This window comes from Miniopterus schreibersii (assembly GCF_964146895.1).
Source record: "Miniopterus schreibersii genome assembly, chromosome: 6".
Taxonomy (NCBI): Eukaryota; Metazoa; Chordata; class Mammalia; order Chiroptera; family Miniopteridae; genus Miniopterus; species Miniopterus schreibersii.
Window position 1 is genome coordinate 27004080 of NC_138107.1, and position 20883 is coordinate 27024962.

At 37.3% G+C, this 20883-nt stretch overlaps 1 protein-coding gene across 1 annotated transcript in view; it reads right to left on the reverse strand.

The window, feature by feature from the left end:
* Positions 1-20883, reverse strand: part of EYS (eyes shut homolog) — a gene marked incomplete at both ends in the record, with an annotated part of 1105706 nt that overhangs the window by 683823 nt on the left and 401000 nt on the right. Inside the window, 2 exon segments of the mRNA XM_081140616.1 lie at positions 5722-5800; positions 6770-6941. Coding sequence (XP_080996742.1) covers positions 5722-5800; positions 6770-6941 — 251 coding nt within the window.

Here is a 20883-nt window from a genome sequence, read left to right on the forward strand (position 1 = left end):
CTAATTTAATTCCAGAAAATGAAAGAAATAAAAGGCTGGTGTGTTTAGAGAAAAATAAGGAAGCTGGGAGTCATGTTGCAGACCACGGCAATAGAGAGGAGCTAGACCCCGGTGCTATGTTCATTCAACTTGTATTCAAAACACCATGCCAGGAAATGTACAGGAGTCATACCAGAGCAGTGATGTACTCATTGTGACTGCTTAGCCAGAGCAAACCACCAAACTGGCTAGCAAATGTGTCAGTTATCTCTAGGACAGTTGTGTGCTCTCTGAGGTATATAGTTTAATTCCAAAAAGTTGTCCCATTGTCTCTCTACTTCCCAGAAGAGTAGACATTTATTATCTGAGCTTATTTTCATCATAAAGGAATCATATGCTTTCCTTTTTAGCATTTCTGTTTTTAAAGTAGTGAAATAGTTCCTTCAAATAAGATCTTGGAGAAACAGAATATGTTAAACAGACAATCATGCAACTTTTCTATTTGAAGAGGGAAACAGGACTTGGCACCCATTAAAGCCCTACCTTATCCACCACAAAGACCTATGAAGCTTCACAGAACTTTTCAAATTTTGTCCAGTTTTGAATAAAATCTACTAATATAGTCTACTGTTTATAACACTTAAGTTGCACATGAATACTTAAGCTTGTTAAATTGCAGATTCAAACTCAGTAGGTTTGGTTTAGGGCCTGAGTTTCTCCATTTCCAACAAATCCCCACGGGATCCAGATGCTTCTAGTCTATGGACCAAACATTGAAGCAAGTCTATGGACCAAGCAAGAAAGTAGCCTAACAATTTTATCTTACAAACACGAGTTCAAGCCCAGGGTTGTTAGAATGACTTACCGAGCTCTTAAAGCAAGACAATGGCAGAATATAATCACATAGACACTAAATGTCCTCATTGTACCAAGTGTTGATTTCTCTCTCACAATAATGTCTTGGCTACAGAATTGTACAACTTATAATGTATATTGTAAAAACTTAATAACCCAAAAGTTTACTTGCATTATAATTTTCACTTGCTATTTTGTTCTTTCTCATATCCTAAATGGTTAAATATGGGAATGAAGTGGTTAAAAGGGAGATTTTGTTTGATAACCAATTTAATCTGACTTATAATGTTTTAGTGTAAAAGAGTGCACTGTTTAACTTTGTTGTTTCAAAAACATCAAACAGGATTCTAAAATATCAAAATTCGAATATTTGCAGTAAATATCAATTTCTAAATTCTTTATTGAAAAAGTGTCTGGCATTACTTCTGGGAAAGAAGGCCACTGAAATACAGGAAAACAAAACCATTGTCTCAGAAATAGCCTGAAATGCACAGATGCATCAGACAGCAAAAATATACATCAGGACTGAAACAAGATACAATGCCAAATTCATGAAACAAACATAAAGATTTTTTAAAGGCAATACAGAGTTCCAAACACATTACAAATGCTAACACTTAATATATACTCTTATTTCCTCAATTAAACAAAATATTTCAGAAGAAATCTAAAGTTTATATTCAATAACTACATAATATATTGTACGCTGACTTGGGAAAATGAGGTGTCAAGCATGGACAAGCAATCCAAAAGATGGAGAACTCATTTCTAAGGAATCTGTAGCTTTGTAAGGGACATGGGCTGGTATTAGTGTTCAGGAGAAGCCTTGATCCCACCTGTTTCACTCTTCTCATTCAGGCTTGAGCTTACTCTTACAAGAATAGTGAAAGATATCTGCCCCTAAATTAAGGATTCAAGATTTATGGGCCAGGGCAAATAAATAGACAGAGAAAATATGTAAGAAAAATATGTAAGAAAATATTTCTAATAAACATGCAAATATGGTGGGAAAGGGATAGGCCCTGAGGCTGAAAGGTTACACACACAGGTACACTCAAAGGAGCAACAGAGAATTAATAATAATTTCCTAATATGAAATAGTGTATGTTTAACTCAATTTTCTGCATCTAAGGTACATAAATAATTTTTAAGAGCAATACACTTAAGATATCTTAAATCTTCACCAAGAGGATACTAAAGGAATATGGTACCTCCATGACATGTAATATTAATAAGGATAACGTAGAATTATGTATGTTAATATAGAATAATCTGCAATGATATATTAAGTAAAAAAACAAGATACTCTGCATGTATGAAAATATCCCCGTTTATGAGACCTCCTTTATTTTAAAGATGTGTTTTTAACCAAAAGATAGGTATTCTGTACAATGACTTGTGGGAAACAGCTAACCATTTTCTGGAGGATTCCTAGCCAAACCCTGGAGAGCATACTGGTGAATCCATCATTTATTCAAAATTTAAAAAATGAGAAAAACACTAGAAGACCTTTTGACTAAATCCTTTTAAACTTGCCACAAACCACAGAACCTTTAGAGGAAATCTCAGTAAGTTTGGATACATTAACCTTTTGAATGTCAAAATCCACTATATATTGATTAAACATTAACAAAGTATAGGAAAGTGTATATAATAATTATGATAGACAAAAGGTAAATAATCTTATTATATAAGAAGACCTTTATAAATATCAGCTCGCATTTGAGGAAATACAAATACATGTACACATATTTTTTTCTTTAAGCATTTCCTTTCTGTTTAGAGAACTTCTTTTAGTCATTCTTTTAGATTAGATAAGGTGGTGATAAATTCTTAGCTTTCCTTTATCCTAGAATTCTTGATTCCTTCTTCTATTCGGTAATCATGTTTTCTTTTTATTTTAGTATTTTACTTATATATTTGTAATTCGAGATAGCAAACAAAACAAAACACTGCTCCCTTGCAGCAGTTATCCTCAGTCTCAACAAATACAGGGAAATGTTTGCTATCTAAACCACCCTTCTCTGTTTCCTTTCATCTCTGTGTGTGTATGTGCCCAGAGTTGAGTTAATTGCACTTTGCGAAACCACAATATCATTCCATACCCAATCATGAGTTTGTTTTTCTCTAGCATTGATTCTAATTTTTCAAACTTACTTCAAATTTTCAGATTGACAAAAAAAAGCTTGCTTGCATTTTTGTCTCTCCAGCCCTAACATAAACTTTGTTTTTTCACTCTTCGAGGAGCTTTAGATACAATAACCTGACCCAGTGTTGACCTGAATGTTCTTTTCAATCAGTACTGCCCAAGTTTCTCAGTTGCTCTTGTCTTTTTAGCCTGGAATGACAGACTCGGGCATTAATCCATGAATGCCCTTTGGAGGTTGTTATCTGTACACTGCAACATAGAGTTACAAAACTCAGTCAGCTAGGTAAGGTACATATCTATATTTCTCTCTCCAAATAAAACTGATTGTCAGGAGGTATGTCTGAAATTCTTATATCCTGGTTTCCCATAGATATTAAATGTTCAACATTTGCAGAACAAATAACCAAAAGTACATTTAGAGTGTACTTAATGTAGTAGTAAAAAAGGATGTTTAAAATAAAACTCTATTGAACTATAACAATTAATATAGATGGTGAAATGAGAAATCAAAAAGCAGAGAAACAGAATAGATATTCTTAATACTAGATTTAGGAAATTACTGCATAAAATATGAGGCATTTGAAATCTGTAGATAAATAACAGACCTTTTTAGATGGAATTTAGATAATAGTTCTTGGGAAAATAAATTATACTTTTGAAAAAGTTAATCAAATCCCTGCCTTCTTTCATCATAACAATATGTTCACTATGAGTTAAGGTATTAAAAGTGTTGTCAATGCTAAAATTGTAGTAGATGAAAATATAAAAAATAATTTAAATATTCCTGTATAAAAGCACTTTCTAAGGAGAGATGCAAACCCAGAGTCATTAAAAAAAGGTAAAGAAATATATAAAATTTCACAATTCACTAGTCTTACAAAGCAAGAGTGTCCAAGATCTAAACAATATTTGCAATTTTTCAGAATTTAGTGGATTTTATTCATAATTTTAAATGATATATAAAAATTAAAAGGCAAGCAAGCCCAAAGAAAAATACTATTAGTCAAAGGCTATGACTAGACATAGCATAAAGAAAGATATACAAATGGCCAATAATCATATGGAAAGTATAACCTAGGAAATCTTCATAGTAACCTAGGAAAATGTAAATTAAAATAATGACATGCTATATTTCCCTCATCAAATTATTCAACACTTTTTAAAAATGTGTATTCGTTTCGTAGGATGTAGGAAAGCTGGTATACTCATCTTCTCATTAAGTAAGTATAGTTTTTCAACTTATTTGGAATCCTTTTCAGCTATTAAAAAGAATGGGTCAAGACTCAATTATAATGGAATTGTTCCTATGATACACTAGTTAAAACAAAAAGTCACTGAAGTTCATTTTTATGTAAAAATAAACATATTATGGAAAAAATCTAGGCAATTTTAACAATTGTTCTCATAACAGTGTGAGTATTAATATATACAAATTCACTTATATAAACAAATATTTATTTATATATTTCATTCAAAAGAAGAATGCCACATTTATACTATCAAGAGATAGTATTTTAGAGATTACTGCAGGCAATATATGAAACAGCACAAACAAGACATATGACTCATCTGCCACGAAATGTACTAACTAAAACATTTATTTTTCCATGTCATATATGGGTATCACTGTCTAGAATCAAATCAACATAATATCAATGAATAATTAAGTTTAAAAAAAATAATATGTGTCATAAAATGTACTAGTTGAATTACATCCATTATCTAATTTAATCCCCATGACAACCTAAGAGGTAGTTACTATGATCGCCCTCATTAAAAAGTTAAAACATAATTTCAGAATATAAGTACATAATTTGTCCAAGAACACATAGCAGGTAAGTAGGAAAATAGAGGTCAATCCTTTTTCTCCTTAATGCATTTAACTACCCCATCACTCCCTCTAAAAGGATCATTTGCTGAATATCAACCACATCTTATGTCCAAGACCATACAATTACCCTGCGACATACAAACTATATTTTACTAATGGCGGGAGAGCGATAAAAAGGATTTAAGTAAAATATCCATAGCCTCACAATGCTAAAGGCTGTTTTTAGTTCCAATGCTTCCTTCCTTTACCATGTCACTGTCAGCCAGGAAGGATTTGGAAGAACTTCCCATTAACCAGAAAAGCTCATGAGATTCTCACCCACCAAGCACAGACTCAAACTTCAGGCAACCAACATTTCTCAAAAGATGAACACTCCACATAAAATACCATATGTCCATTACATCACATCACATCAGACTCCTGAAGATTGAAAGACAAATCCTAAGAGGACTATAGGTGTTGAGGTTTGCTATATGGACCCACCTCTTGGCACATCCATCTAGTATTTATTTTCCTCTGTGGTATCTGGATCATGTAATCTCCTTTCATCTCTACACATCTACAGACACCTGTGTATTCTAAGACCAGAGAGGGGGAGGCAGGTGGCAAACCATAAGCCTTCTGAGGTCCTTTTGTCAATGACCATACCCAGGATTTAGTTTAATGAGGCTCCAGATTGCAGAAGTTTATGATAACACAAGATAGAGTGGGGGTGGGGGTCGGAGGAGGTGGAGGCAAAAAGAGACTGTGATTTTTGTTTGGAGCAGCTGAAAATTTCCAAAAAGGAATGGTGAGGAACAGAGTAGTTAAATCATTAATAATTGAAGAAATGGCTCTGAAACCTAAAGCTAGTAGTTTGTTTTTTCTTTTAATTTACTTTAGATTTAATAAAAATCATAAAGCTTACGTTAATCTTGATCTCACATCTTGAGCTAGTCCATTCTGTATCACAGGAACGTTGACACTCATTAATGACATCTGTGCATCTGAAATGTAGAATTACAGTTTTAATTAGGTAAGACACTAAAGCATAAATTCAAGAGAGTTTAACTATTTAGAATTGCTCTTTTCCAGTTCAGATAAAACACACACACACACACACACACACAGACACACACACACACAACACATTCCCATGAACAACAGAAGGCTGTCTATTCCTGGTTTCTTATCCTTCAAGGTGACTGGACTGAAAGAACAACTCGGCTTTCATTTTTGCCATCTTCTCCATGGCAATGAAAAGAAAGAAGGTTTCTAGAAGATCTACAGTATGTTTAAGGCTGATGCGGAGACTGAAGGTGGCTATGGCCGAACTCCATTGCAATAAGCTACCAATCTTCAACCTTCCTTCCCTGCTTAAAAGTCAGCGGCAGGACTAGGGGAAAAAAGTAATAATAATGGTGCAAAGGCAGATCGGTGCATCTGAAAGCCATTCTTCTTTGCCACTTGCATCTCCTAGAAATACCCCCACTCTAGATTTGCATAAACTAATTTTCATCCATGAGCAGAGGAGTTATTATACAACTCCATAAAGAGAGCCACAAAATGCCTTACATGCACACAGGGATGAAAGAACCGGTTTACTTAGGAACATTTTAAATACTAAGTGTATGGTATCATCCCTCCACAGAGCAAATAATGGAATGTCTCTTCATTCTACCTGCTACTCCTATTACTGTGAGCAGTTACCTTTAAGTATATTAAAGTCCAATTAATCTGCATTTATTGAAATTTATGCTAATGAGTAGAAATACAAGAAGGGCAGAGTAAATGTATCAGCACATTGCATTAAGTAGAACAGGCAGCATCTGTCATCTTAACTGTACTTAGCTCTAGTTTTATGAAGGAGCATAATTAAAATTAACTTCATCAACTTTCCCTTGACATTAAGTCTTAAATATTGTGAGTTAAATTTACTTTCTGAGATTCAATAATAGAAAAATAAAAATAGCTACCTTCCCTGCAGACGAGGATTTGAGAGGCAATCATTTGCATTTGTTTCACAGCGTGCTCTGAAAAAGCCACTTTTGCAGGCACAGGTATAATGATTGATGCCATCTCGACAGGCTCCATCATGGGGACGGGGCTTTGATAGACATTCATCTATATTTACTTCACAACTGATGCCTACATTAGAAGAAAAAGAGTAAAACGTGAGGCTATTTAGAAGCAAGACACAAAAGTTTGTTCATTATGATAAACGTCACCAAAAAATCAAGACTCCCTTCGCATAAAGATAATTTGACATCTTGTAACTGACTAACTAACTAACTAAATAAATAAATGTTTAGATGTGTTTAGGTATGAACTCTCAAACTACTAATTTAGTGTGAATAAAAAAAAAAACAAAGCACAAGCTTAATCTACCTAAAATATTTGTTTTTAGTGTGAGGAGCTGTTTAATGGGAATATTAGGCAAATAATAAATTATATCAAGTTCTCACTATGAATATTAATTCATATGTTTTTTTTGTGGTGATGATCCTTGAAAGTTAAACATTTATTACCTACAAGAATTAAGAGTTTGAATTTTTCTAAATTTGATCCTGGTGAGTCCATTAATGGGCTAGCTGAGATTTCTAAATGTAATCTAACTTTGGCTAAATACCTAGTGTTTTCAAAGGCCAAGTTTTGAATATTTATTAAGCACCAACCATGTGCCACCTCTGTGCTCAACTAGAAGTACAAAAGAAAGTCCAAAAAAGAGTGAGTTACCCTGTTAATCCAGAAACGTCAGAAAGACAATTTTTATAGATAGAAAACATCTGGAGAAAAACATAAGCAAAGCTTAACGGAAAGCTAGACTGTGTTTCAGGTTTCACATGTTAAAGATATTAGGAAATAGTAGAGAATCATTATAAAATGTTTAGATTAATCCCTTTGTTCATTGTGTCCATCTGTACTGAGCATCTACTAACAAAATCTACCAGTACTGGTATGCCAGGCCTTGTGCTGAAGGCTTTACACACATTATTTTAATTAACGTTCATCAGACATGAAGGCAGATATTAACTTTAACCCGTTCCTGAGTAAACAAGGATTTGGAGAGTTTAAATCATTTTTTCAGATCACACAGGCCATTATAGCAAATCAGGATTCAAATCATGTTCTCCCTCACCTATGCTTCTAATTGTTAGTATAAATAGACTATCCAGCAACTACTATGCTGTGTGCACAAGTTGTTATGATGAGTAGCACAATGCATACTGTTAAAAACAAGACAACAGGCCCCAAATGGAGTAACTTATACTAAGCCCCATGTCACCAAACTGACAATTACAATTTAAACTCTCCCAGAAATGGAATTTTAAAGCACTCAATCAGAAATACCCTTATTGGCACTATCTAGGTAATCAGCCTGATGGACAGTTGCCATCCCCCAAAGAAAAGTACAGGCATACCTGAGAGATACTGTGGGCTTGGTACTAGACCACAGCAATAAAGTGAGTATTGCAATAAAGCAGGTCACACAAATTTTCTGGTCTCCCAGTGCATGTGTAAGTTATGTTTACATTATACTATAGCCTATTAAGTGTGCAATAAAATTATGTCCAAAATATAACAATGTACATAAGTAATTAAAAACATTTCATTGCTAAAAAATGTTAATCATCATCTGAGCCTTCAGCAAGTCATAATCTTTTTGCCTGTGGAGGGTCTTCCCTTGATGTTGATGGCTGCTGAACGATCAGGGTAGTTGTTGCGGAAGGTTGGGGTGGCTGTGGAAATTTCTTAAAATGAGACAGCAATGAAGTTTGTCACAACAGTTGATTCTACCTTTTATGAATGATTTCTCTGTAGAATGTGATGGATGTTTGATGGCATTTTACTCACATCACAGTAGAATTCTTTCAAAATTGGAGTCAATCCTCTCAAACCCCGCCATGGTTTCAACTACGTTTATGTAATATTCTAAATCTTGTTACTTCGATTATCTTCCCAGCACCTTCACCAGGACTATATTCCATCTCAGGAAACAACTTTCTTTGCCCATCCACAGGAAGCAGCTCCTTACCCAGGAATAAGAATGCGCTCTCTTTCCCATCATGAGGTGACAGCCACTCAGTCACATCTTCAGGCTCCACTTCTCATTCCAGCTCTCTGGCTATTTCCACCACATCTGCAGTTATTTCCTCTACTGAAGTTTTAAGCCCCTCGATTCATCCATGAAGTTTGAAATCAACTTCCACCAAATTCCTGTTCCTGTTGATATTTTACCTCTTTCCATGAATCACAAATATTCTTAACAGCATCAAGAATGGTGAGTCCTTTCCAGAGGATTTCAATTTACTTTGCCCAGATCTAACAGAGAAATCACTATCTATGGCATCTATAGCCTTACAAAAAGCATTTCTTCAGTAATAAGGCTTGAAAGTTGAAATTACTCTGAATGGATGTGGTGTTAGCAAGCATCAAAATGACACTAATTTTGGAGGAGAGGGAAGATGGCGGCGCTGTGAGAAGCAGCAGAGCGCCCCCTCTCCCAGCCATGGACTCAATTTACCCCTAAAATCCTATGTAGCCAGCTCGGAAAAACCAGAGAAACATACCTGAGTGGACGGAGAGCGAGTGGGGAGCACTGAAGACACATCACGGAGTCCGGTAAGAGAGGGGGGTGCAGGAAGGGGGAGCCCCCCTGAAGCCTGTGCTGGGCCCCGAGCCCCGAGGCTTGGAGGTTGCAGAGCTCCCTCCCCTCGGGAGTGCAGACTGCCTCCAAAAGTGGGGATCCCACACCCGGAGGGACGAGAGGGGAAGGAGCGCCCCGCGCACAGGGCAGAGGGGCCCAGGGGAGCGGTGAGTCCCGGAGGAATCGGCGCCTTCCTAGGAAACAAGGCCTCTAATGGCGGACGGCGCCTTCCTAGGAAACAAAGCCTCTAGTGGCAGCCGCGACCCGCGTCTAATGCTCGGGGTGCCGACCATAGGAAAGGCTGTCCCAAGGTCTGTGGCACCCCAGTGGTGAGGGACCAGAGGACTGTGCTGAGCAGCTGCACACATAGCCCCTCTGCCTCCCTGTGGGGCACTGTGTTGAGCCCCAGAAGGCGCTGAGTCTGCGTGGCGCAGAGGAGGGGAGGAGCCCTCCGGCCCTGAGCTCCTGGTGCTGAGAGGTTGGGATCTGTGACCAGCCCTGAGGGGCGCCGTGGTGGCGCATGGAGCTGCCCCAGCTTTGCCGAGACCAGCAATGCAGGGAGCTGCGTGGAGCTGACTTTGGGTCCCCCCCACCCCGCTGGGAGCCTTGGTGCTCCGGCGGCGGGACCTTGCAGGGCGGACTCTCTGCTTGTGTGTTGCTTTCTGCTTCTTTGATTCTGATCCCTGAACTGGCTCCCACCTTCCCGGCGTGCACTGCGCGGACAGACCAGCGGAGGCGGGGATTGGGGCCTGCACAGTAGACGGTCTGAGGGGCGGACCTGGTGCGACCAGCCAAGCAGAGCTGAGCAGGGAGGGGCGGAGCCCCCCGGCCTCTCCAGCAGCCGGGAGCACCGCCCCCAATAGGAAAGGGGAGGGTTCCACTCACTGAGGCCCCAGAAACCCTGAGGGGGAGGGGAGAGCAGCTCGCTGGAGGAGTTTACAAGAATAAGACTCTCAGGGACTGTTGTTTGGAACTGGAGAGAACGCTGAAACCCCTGCTGGGGGCTGGGCAGGCAAAGGGCTCACTGGAATATTTTTTTAATGGAACCCACTGAGCCCAGGCTGCTGAAACGGCCTGTACAGAAAAGGCAACAGGCTGAAATCAATCTGAAGCTGCAGCAGGCCAGAGCCTGGGGAACTAGAATCAGAGGACAGGCTAGGGACTGAGGAGCTGGTGGTGGAGCAGAGACTAACTCCTGCAGAGTAAGCGCCTGACACCAAAACCTCTAAGTAAGGGGAGTGATACCCTGAGCTACACTAGCCATCCTGCACCCTAAAGACTCTACAGAAGATTCTGGAGCAAGACCAGGCAACTACAAGGTTGCAAAATAGCTGACAAGAGGAGGTGGCCCACGGAGAGCCTCAGATCAATCATCTACCTAAGGACACCAGAGCCAAACCTGGATGGCTCCTCGCAGTGGGTGATACACAAGCACCTCCCAGGAGAACGGAAACCAGCACACAAAACAGTGAGCCTCAGACAACATAGACTGCCCAGAAGAAACCCACCTGATGGACTATCTTTTTTTCCTCCGTATTTTGTTTTGTTTTGGTTTTGGTTTTTTTATTTGTGTGTTTGTTTGTTTTTTCTCTTTTTTAAATTTTATAAGAATTAAAAAAAAATTTTTTTTTTAAAACCATCTTTAACTAAATGTTTTTCTCTTTTTTATAAAAGAATTTTGTCTTGCTTAGCTTATTTTTAGTTTTGTTTTGGTTACTTGCTTTGTTTTGTTTTATCCTCGCTTTTACTATCAAGACTTTCTTGATATCCCTGCGTAATGACTGGGCCTTTATGATTATAACCAAGTTTACTGCTTTCCTCTATAGTTTCCACCAAATCTCTTACCAGACTCCCTCCCTGCCTGGGCTTAAGCTCTCTCTCCTCTTGATCCATTGGCATAACTTTTTTCTTTTTCTTTTTTCTTTTTCTACTTTTCTTTCATTCTTTTGTTATCCTCCCTTCTGTCTTCCTGTATTTTTGTTTGATTGTTAGTTTCTCTTATTCTCTTTATTGTATTTTTGTTTTCTCATTTTCAACTATTATCCTATTCCTATTCTCTCCCTTAATTTTTTGCTGGCCCTTCTTTCAGAATCTTTTCTCTGCTTCTGTTATCTCCCAGTAGCTTCTCTATTTTTTACATTTTAGTTTATTATTATTTTCTAAATTTTCACCAGTATTAACAACAATATACATCTCTTTCTCTAAGTGTTATTTTTCTTTCTCTCTTTCTTTTTTTTAAGCATTTTTTTGGTGTGTGTGTGTTCTCCCTTCACTCTCCCATTTCTATTTTCATATGGGTTGTTTTCATTGTGACTGTCAAGATATTTTGTAAGATACCTGTTGTGTATTGTCCAGCCTTGCCAGCACCCATACAACAGCTTACACGATGAGGTCGGGGCTGAGACACAGTTAGCCAACCTGAGAGGAGGGTCCTTCCAAGGACTGGTCAACGAAAATCTAGACCCAACCACAACAGGAGAACATAAAGAAACCACAAAAGGGACATGCAGAAGAGGAACACGCCTAGAGCAAAGAGCTCAGAAGTATAAGGAAAATACACCCCTGGGCTTCACTGCACCCACAAGACAAAATCCCATCCCACAAGACTGGGAGACAGCAAATATATCTAATATATAGATACAAACACTAAGACCTACCAAAATGGGGAGACAAAGAAACAACCCCCAAATTAAAGAAAAGGAAACGTCACCAGAAAAAGGCTTTGATGAGATGGAGTTAAGCAAGTTATCAGAAACGGAGTTCAGAGTATTGATGATGAAGATGTTCAAGGAACTTAAGAAGACACTAGATGATAAGATCGAGAACCTTAATGAAAAAAGAGATACATACCATAAACAAAACTCAGACAGAGATAAAGAATGCTGTATCTGATATCAAGAATGCACTGGAAGGAATTAAAAGCAGGCTCAATGAAGCAGAGGTTAGAATAAGTGACTTAGAAGACAAGGTAGAAAAAAATCACACAATCAGAGCAGCAAAAAAAAAAAACCACTTAAAAAGCATGAGGACAGTCTAAGGGAGCTTTGGGACAACATTAAGCGAAACAACACTCGCATTATAGGAATGCCAAAGGGGTAGGCAAGAGAGCAAAGGATAGAGAACTTGGTGGAGGAAATAATGATAGAAAACTTCCCTAGGCTGGCGAAGGAGAAAGCCACACAAGTTCAGGAAGCACAGAGGGTTCCAAACAAGAGGGACCCAAAGAAACCCACTCCATTTACCATTGCAACTAAAAAATAAGATACCTAGGAATAAACTTAACCAAGGATGTAAAAGACCTATATTGGGAAAACTATGTGACACTGAAAAAAGAAATAGAGGAAGATTTAAACAAGTGGAAGAATATACCATGCTCATGGATTGGAAGAATTATTATCATTAGAATGTCCATACTACTCAAAGAAATTTATAAATTCAATACAATTCCTATTAAAATACCAGCAGCATATTTCACAGACCTAGAACAAACATTTCGAAAATTTATATGGAACCAAAAAAGACCCTGAATAGCTGCAGCCACCTTGAGAAAAAAGAACAGAGTGGGAGGAATCACATTACTGGACTTCAAACTGTATTACAAAGCCACTGTAATCAAAATGGCCTGGTATTGGTACAACAACAGCCATATAGATCAATGGAACAGAACAGAGACCCCAGAAACTGACCCACGCCATTATGGTCAATTAATATTTGACAAAGGAGGCAAGAGTATCCATTGGAGTAAAGACAGTCTCTTCAATAACTGGTGCTGGGAAAATTGGACAGATACATGCAAAAGAATGAAACTAGACCACCAACTTTCACCATACACAAAAATAAACTCAAAATGGATAAAAGACTTAAATGTAAGTCACGAAACCATAAAAATCCTGAAAGAAAGTCGCAGTAAAGTCGCAGACATCCCATGTAGGGGAATTTTCACTGATACATCTGCGAGGGCAAGAGAAACAAAAGAAAAAAATAAACATATGGGACTACATCAAACTAAAATGCTTCTGCACAGCAAAAGAAAATAGCCTCAAAATACAAAGGAACCCCATGGTCTGGGAAAACATATTTGCCAAGGATGTATCTGATAAGGGGCTAATTTCCAAAGTGTACAAAGAACTCATAGCACTCAGCAAGAGAAAGACAAAAAACCCAATTAAGAAATGGGCAAAGGACTTGAATAGGCACTTCTCTAAAGAGGACATACAGATGGCCAAGAGACACATGAGAAAATGCTCAACATCCCTAATCATCAGAGATGCAAATTAAAACCACAATAAGGTATGACTTCACACCTATAAGAATGGCTATCATCAACAAGTCAACAAATGGCATGTGCTGGTGAGGGTGTGGAGAAAGGGAACCCTAGTACACTAATGGTGGGAATGCAGACTGGTGCAACTACTATGGAAAACAGTATGGGGGTTCCTCAAAAAATTAAAAATGGAGCTGCCTTTTGACCCAGTAATTCCACTCCTAGGAATGTATCCTAAGAATCCAGAAACACTAATCAGAAAGAATATATGTACCCCGATATTCATAGCAGCACAGTTTACAGTAGCTAAGATTTGGAAACAGCCCAAATGCCCATCAGTTGATGAGTGGATAAAAAAGCTGTGGGGCATTTACACCATGGAATACTACGCAGCTGTAAAGAAGGATCTCATACCCTTTGGGACAGTATAGATGGACCTGGAGAAAATTATGCTAAGTGAAATAAATCAGGCAGAGAAAGACAAACATCACATGATCTCACTTATACATGGAATCTAAAGAACTTAATAAACTGATGAACAGAATAGATTCGATGACATGGAAGCATAGATCAGACTGACGAATGTCAGAGGGATGGAGGAGAGTGGGTGGGTGGAGGGGGAGAGAGTAACCAAAGAATTTATATGCATATATGCACAACCCAAGGACAGGGACAATGATGGGGAGAGGGACTGGGGAGGGGGAAGGGATGGGGTGGAACGGGTCATTGGGGAGAGAAAGGGACATCTGTAATTTTTAAACAAAAATAAAATTTTTTAAAAATGACATTAATTTTGTTGCACAACTCCATCAGAGCTTTTGGGTAACCAGGTGCTTTGTCAATGAGCAGTAGTATTTTAGAAGAATGATTCTGTTCAGAGCAGTAGATCTCAACAGTGGACTTAAAATATTTAGTAAGTCATGTTGTAAACAAATATGCTTTCATTCAGGCTTTGTTGTTCCATTTGTAGAGCACAGGAAAAGTAGATTTATAATAATTCTTAAGGGCCCTAGGATTTTCAGAATGACAAATAAGCATTGGTTTCAACTTAAAATAACAAGCTGCAGTAGCCCCTGACATGAAAGTCAGCCTGTACTTGGAAGCTAGGCCCTGACTTCTGCTCTCTAACTATGAAAGTCCTCGTTGGCATCATCTTCCAGTAGATAGCTGATTTGTCTACAATGAAACTCTGATGTTTAGTGTAGCCACCTTCATTATTTTAGCTAGATTTCTGGACAACTTGCTGCAGCTTCTACAGCAACTTTTCCTTGCACTTTTATGTTACGGATATGGCTTCTTTCTTTAAATCTCTTAACCTCTACTAGCTTCAAAGTTTTCTTCTGCAGCATCCTCAGGTCTCCCAGGTTTTCATAGAACTGGAGAGAATTTGGGCCTTCCTCTAGTTTAGGCTTTGGCTTAAGGGAATGTTGTAGCTGGATTGATTTATCCAGACCACTAAAACTTTCTCCATATCAGCAACAAGGATGTTTGGCTTTCTTATTTGTGTGTTCACTGGAGTAGTACTTTTAATTTCTTTCAAGAACTTTTCCTTTGCATTTACAGCTTGGCTAACTGTTTGGTGCAATAGTCATAGATTTTAGCCTATCCTGGTTTTCACAGGCCTTCCTTATTTAATAATTTCTAGCTTTTGATTTAAAGTGAGAGATGTGCAACTCTTCATGTGAACACTTGGAGGCCATTGCAGGGTTATTAACTGGCCTAATTTCAGTAGTATTGTGTCTCAGGAAATAGGAATATCCAAGGAGAGATGAGAGGTAGGCGAACGGCTGGTCAGTGAAGCAGTCAGAACACACACCTTTATTAAGTTCACTGTCTCATATGGGTGCAGTTCATGGTGCCCCAAAACAATTACAATAGTAACATCAAAGACCACTGATCGCAGATCACCATAACAAATATAATAATAATAATATTGTGAGAATTACCAAAATGTAACACAGAGACACGAAGTGAGCAAATGCTGTGGGGAAAAGGTGACAATAGACTTGCTCAATGTGGGGTTGCCACAAACCTTCAATTTGTAAAATTAACCACAAGCCCCTCCCCAATATCTGCGAAGCACAGTAAAACACAGCACAATAAAAGGAGTTATGTGTCTAACTTAGACTAATCAACACACTCTTTTGTTTAGTATAATTTCCTTACTCCTGCTCTCCTTTGGTCATTCATTTTATATAGCTCCCTCGAAGCTCCTGTCTACCTGCTAGATTGAATGCTGCCCAATTCAAATTGTTTTTTGCTCAAATAAGCTTTTATAATTTTTAATATGCCCCATTTTATCTTTTAACTGTTACAATAAAAACAACAACATGGCTCTTGTAACCAAGAACATAATGTCTAATTGGGAACAAAGATAAGCTTAGAAAAGAATACACTATCACAGTGCTTATAAACAGATAGTTATATAAGCTAGGTGAAAATAAAAATAAATTTATGAATAAATACACTTATTACCATGAAAATAATAATAATAATAACAATAATAGCTAATATTTGGAGAACTTCCTATGTGCCAAGTACAGTTAAACACGTGATATAAATAAACTCATTTAAACTTTACTATTATTTTCTGACATGGAAATTATTTTCCCCATTTTACAGAATAATAGTAAAAAAAGAAGCACAAGATATCACAGTTAGTAAATGGCAGAGCCCATACTGGTAGTCACTATGAAGTACCAACATTATACATTTTAATACTGTAACTGTACAGTATATGTCCTAACGAGAGAACAAACTGAGTGCATTGGGTTAAGGAATAAAGAAATAGAGTCCATATCTGAGAGTAACATGAAAGTTTTGATGATCATAGAGGAAAGGAACTTGAGAAAATTTAGAAAAATTGTTTTAAAGAGTATGTGGCATATACCTGGGGAGGGGTTGGGAGCTGGGTGGAGGGGTCAACGGGGGAAAAAAAGGGAACATCTGTAAATTTCAACAATAAAGGTAAATTTAATAACAAAACAAAACAAAGCAAAAAAGAGTACATTGGCAGAATGTGTGAGCTAGATACCCCAGTAATTGTTTGAATACCAGGAAAAGAGTTGGAGGATGGTGGTATTACAGATAGTCAGACATTTCACAAGGTGATAGCATAACTTAACTTTGCTAATTTCCATACCATAGCTATTGTCTATTCAAGTGAATGTTATTTAGAGCAGTCACAGTGGGAAAGTTGGTGATTTATTACAAATGAGACTTTCAATGCAAAAAATACATTTTTGAAAATTCTCTTTAAAGTTTGTCAGTTTGCAAGTCAAAATTCAATTATATACCGGCTACTTTTTTATCATAACTGTTATTACCTATATAGAGTTTTGGATATTAATGATGCTATAAAAATAATAATGTGTATAAACTGGTCAAATCTGTAGCCATATTTAAAAGGACCATCAAGATCTAGGTTTAGGCTGTGGTTTAAACAAGCATAATAGCTTAGATTAGGCTGTTAATAATTTTTAAAAAGGAAAGAAAGCCCTTTTCCTAAATCTTAGGGGCTCATGACACACAGGTTTATTTCACACTCATACCCCAAAGCCAGGTGAGCCAGAGGTCTACTTTTATCTTCATTCTGAGATCCAAGTTAATGGATCATCCTCTACCTGGGACATTGTCATAATTGCTAAAGAGAGAAAAGGGCACTTGGCAAACATGCACCAGTTCTTATATCTCCCACCAACATTTCATTTGCCATCCAAATTACATGACCAGTCCTTCATAAATGGGGTGAGAATGAGAGGTGCTCATTCCATTTACTTTACCAAGAAAGGGCAGATATTTGTGGTAATAGTAATATTTCGTGCAGACACATTAATTATTTAAGCTTCTCATTGAGTGTTATTTATTAGTCCATCTTATGTTTATTAAAATGATAAATTAAAGCCATGTAGTTAAAACAACTAGTCAATGATTTAACACTTGATTAGCATCAGATTTCTGATAAAAATATCATGACTACATTATATTAAATGAGTGATTAATGATTTCCAGATCATTATTTTAATTAAGAAGATAAGTGAAAAGTATTTGTAAGACTATGAAGAATGCTGGCAGAATCAGTGATAAAAATTTCAGTTAAAAAGAGATGGGCCTGGCTGGGCGTGGCTCAGTGGTTGAGCATCAGCCTAGGATCCAGGAGATCGAGGTTTGATTCCCAGTCAGGGCACAAGCCTAGGTTGCCGGCTCGATCCTCAGTTGGGGGGATTTAGGAGGCAGCAGATCAATGAGGACTCTCTAATCATTGATGTCTCTCTCTCTCTCCCCCTTCCTCTCTCTGAAATCAATAAAGATATATTTCCAAAAAAAAAAAAAGAGATGGTTAATTTATGGAGACTAAGGTAAAATAATAAAAGAGAAATGGACAGCATGTATCCAGTACTATTTAGAGACCGGAGACTTGACAAGATACCATTGAAATGTTCTCTCTATAGAGGGCGAGCATGTCTCAGTTTAACTAGAGAAAACATCATCAACATTACCGTAGGAGTTTTTTTTCCCCCTAATGTTTTATTCATTGCTTAAATTGTGGTTATAATTTGATTCCTAAGTAACCTCCAGGGAGAATAAGAATGTAATGATTAGCTGCTCTGAACATTTTGGTCCCTGTAAACCATTATCTCTTCTTTTTAAAAATTTATTTATCTTTATTGTTGAAAGTATTACAGATGGCCCCTTTTTTCCCTCACTGACCCCCTCCACCCTGCACCTGCACCTCTCCCCACCATAATACTTAGCACAACACAAGCAAGGTCTACTTTTTTACCTTTTTAACTTCATTTGAGTACTCTGCTGTAGTTATATTGACCTTCTTTGTGTTTCCTAAAAAAGTGTTCCCTTCCTAGAAGGCTCTTTTCCCAGATATTTACAGGATTCATTCCTTAATTTTCTCAGGTCTTCATTCAACTGTCATTTCCTCAGTGAGGCCTATTGGACCACACTGTTTATATTGTATCCCCTTGCTCGTCTACAATGATCGTTGTTTTATATTTTTTCCCCACTTGCAAGTAATTTTCTTCTAGCATTCTATAAAGGTTACTCATTTATCTTTTTCTTTTTTTTTTAATCCTCACCTGAGGATATTTTTTTTTCCATTGCTTTTCAAAGATAGTGGAAGGAGAGAGAGAGAGAGAGAGAAAGAGAGAGAGAAACATCGATGTGAGAGAAACACATCGATTGGTTGCCTGCAACCCAGGCATGTGCCCTTGCCAGGAATCAAACCTGGAACACTTCAGTCCCAGGGTTGACTCTCTAACCACTGAGCAAGCTGGCTAGGGCTCACTTACCTTTTTATTTTAGCCTGTCTTTTCCATTACAAGTTTACTCCATGAGGGTATGGGTTTTGTCTGCCTGGTTCAATGCTTCATTGATTCAGATCTTTGTTAAAGAAATAAATTATTGTTAAATCTCTCTGTGTTTATATTGTAATTTATACACATTATTAGTTTTGTTTTTTCCTCGGAAGTCTCTGCCCCTCCCGAAGCAAGAACAAAACAGTTCTTGAAAATCTGGGGAAAATGCCAGTCCTTGCAATGGTGAGAATCAGAATCTGGAATGAGCTAATCCCTTTGAGGTGTGTGCCTGGAAGGCTCATCTCATCTGTGCACTCAAGGGGAATTATTTAATGGAATCTCTACTTCTTCCTACCTTCAAACAGAGAAGTTTCTATAACTTAAAAAGAAATTAACATGTGGAGAGTGATAGACTTCAGTTCAAAATATCTCCAACACCTAATTGACAACCATAAGAAAGAAGGAAATACTGTTGTTTGTGAAAACATGGACCTTGAGGGCACTGAGCTGAGCTAAATCATACAGAGAAAGACAGATGCTATATAGTAAATATCACTTTTATGTGGAATCTGAAAAAGAAAACAGGTCAAACTCATAGAAACAGAGAAGACAAAAGTGGTGGCCAAGGGCTGTGGGGTGAGGAGATGGGGAGAGGTTGTTATAACTATACAAACTTTCAGCTATAAGGTGATAAGGTCTGAGAATATAATGTATAAAAGGGTGACTATAGTTGCTAATACTGTATTGTATAACTGAAAACTGCTCAGGGAATAGAACTTAAATGTTCTCACACACACACACACACACACACAAGATAAAAATTCTGAGGGGCTGTATGTTACTTGACTAGATGGAAAAAATTTTTCATAATGTATACATATATGACATCATCACATTGTAAACTTTAAATCTTTTACAGTTTTGTCAGATATACCTTAATAAAGCTAAAAAATAGAAATTGTATATTACCACAATAAATGGAAAACCAATATATGCTCCAGAAATGAAAAGTAGCCAAAAAATAAATGCAACAAAAACATAATTACTAATCCATCTAAACTTTAAATTCCTCTTCTTTAATTTGTACATTAAAATATCAATGTCCTGGTATGATTAAGAGATGTACAGGAGGGTTATATATATTTCTTAGAGCACACAGACAATAATAATTTATTATAACAATTATCACCTCTTATTTTCTCCACAGGATTAAAATGTAAATGCTTTGACATCATTTCCATGAATCCAAACAAATCTAAAAGAAATAATTTTTAGTACTTATTGATATTACCAAAGGCTTGCAATCTTAGTCTCAGGTCTTTGCCTACATTGCCTTATGTCAGATATTTGCTGGTACTCGTGAATGTCCCCAGCACATACTTACTGAGCACCTATTTTGCATCAGTAATAGTTCTGGACTCCTTCCATAGTTCATTTTGACCCGGCATCAGCACAGCATACCTCCACCACAGTGTAACAGATATTTTCCAACTAATTTAATGATTAGCATTGTGGATTTTATGTGATAAGAGAAGAAACATGACATGAAATTTTTGCTTTTTGTTATGTCTAATTTATTATTTTTTCATGCTATCCTGCTGCCTGTTTGGGGCTATAGTAATGGCTTATATTTGAAATAATTTTCTGTTAATGGTTCTAAAATTAGAGGACTTGATTTCGTTAATAGCATAGGCCACTCCTTTTCAAAGCAAAGTAAATGGTTACCCTTGGAATTCTGGGGAGTGTCTATGCCTCGGCCTGTGTCAAATCCAACTGTATCAGATTGTCTCACTATCTGCCTCCATATTGGATATTTTCTCACCTGGCATTAAAGATTCCTTTTCCAAAATGTCATTGAAGTACATAAAC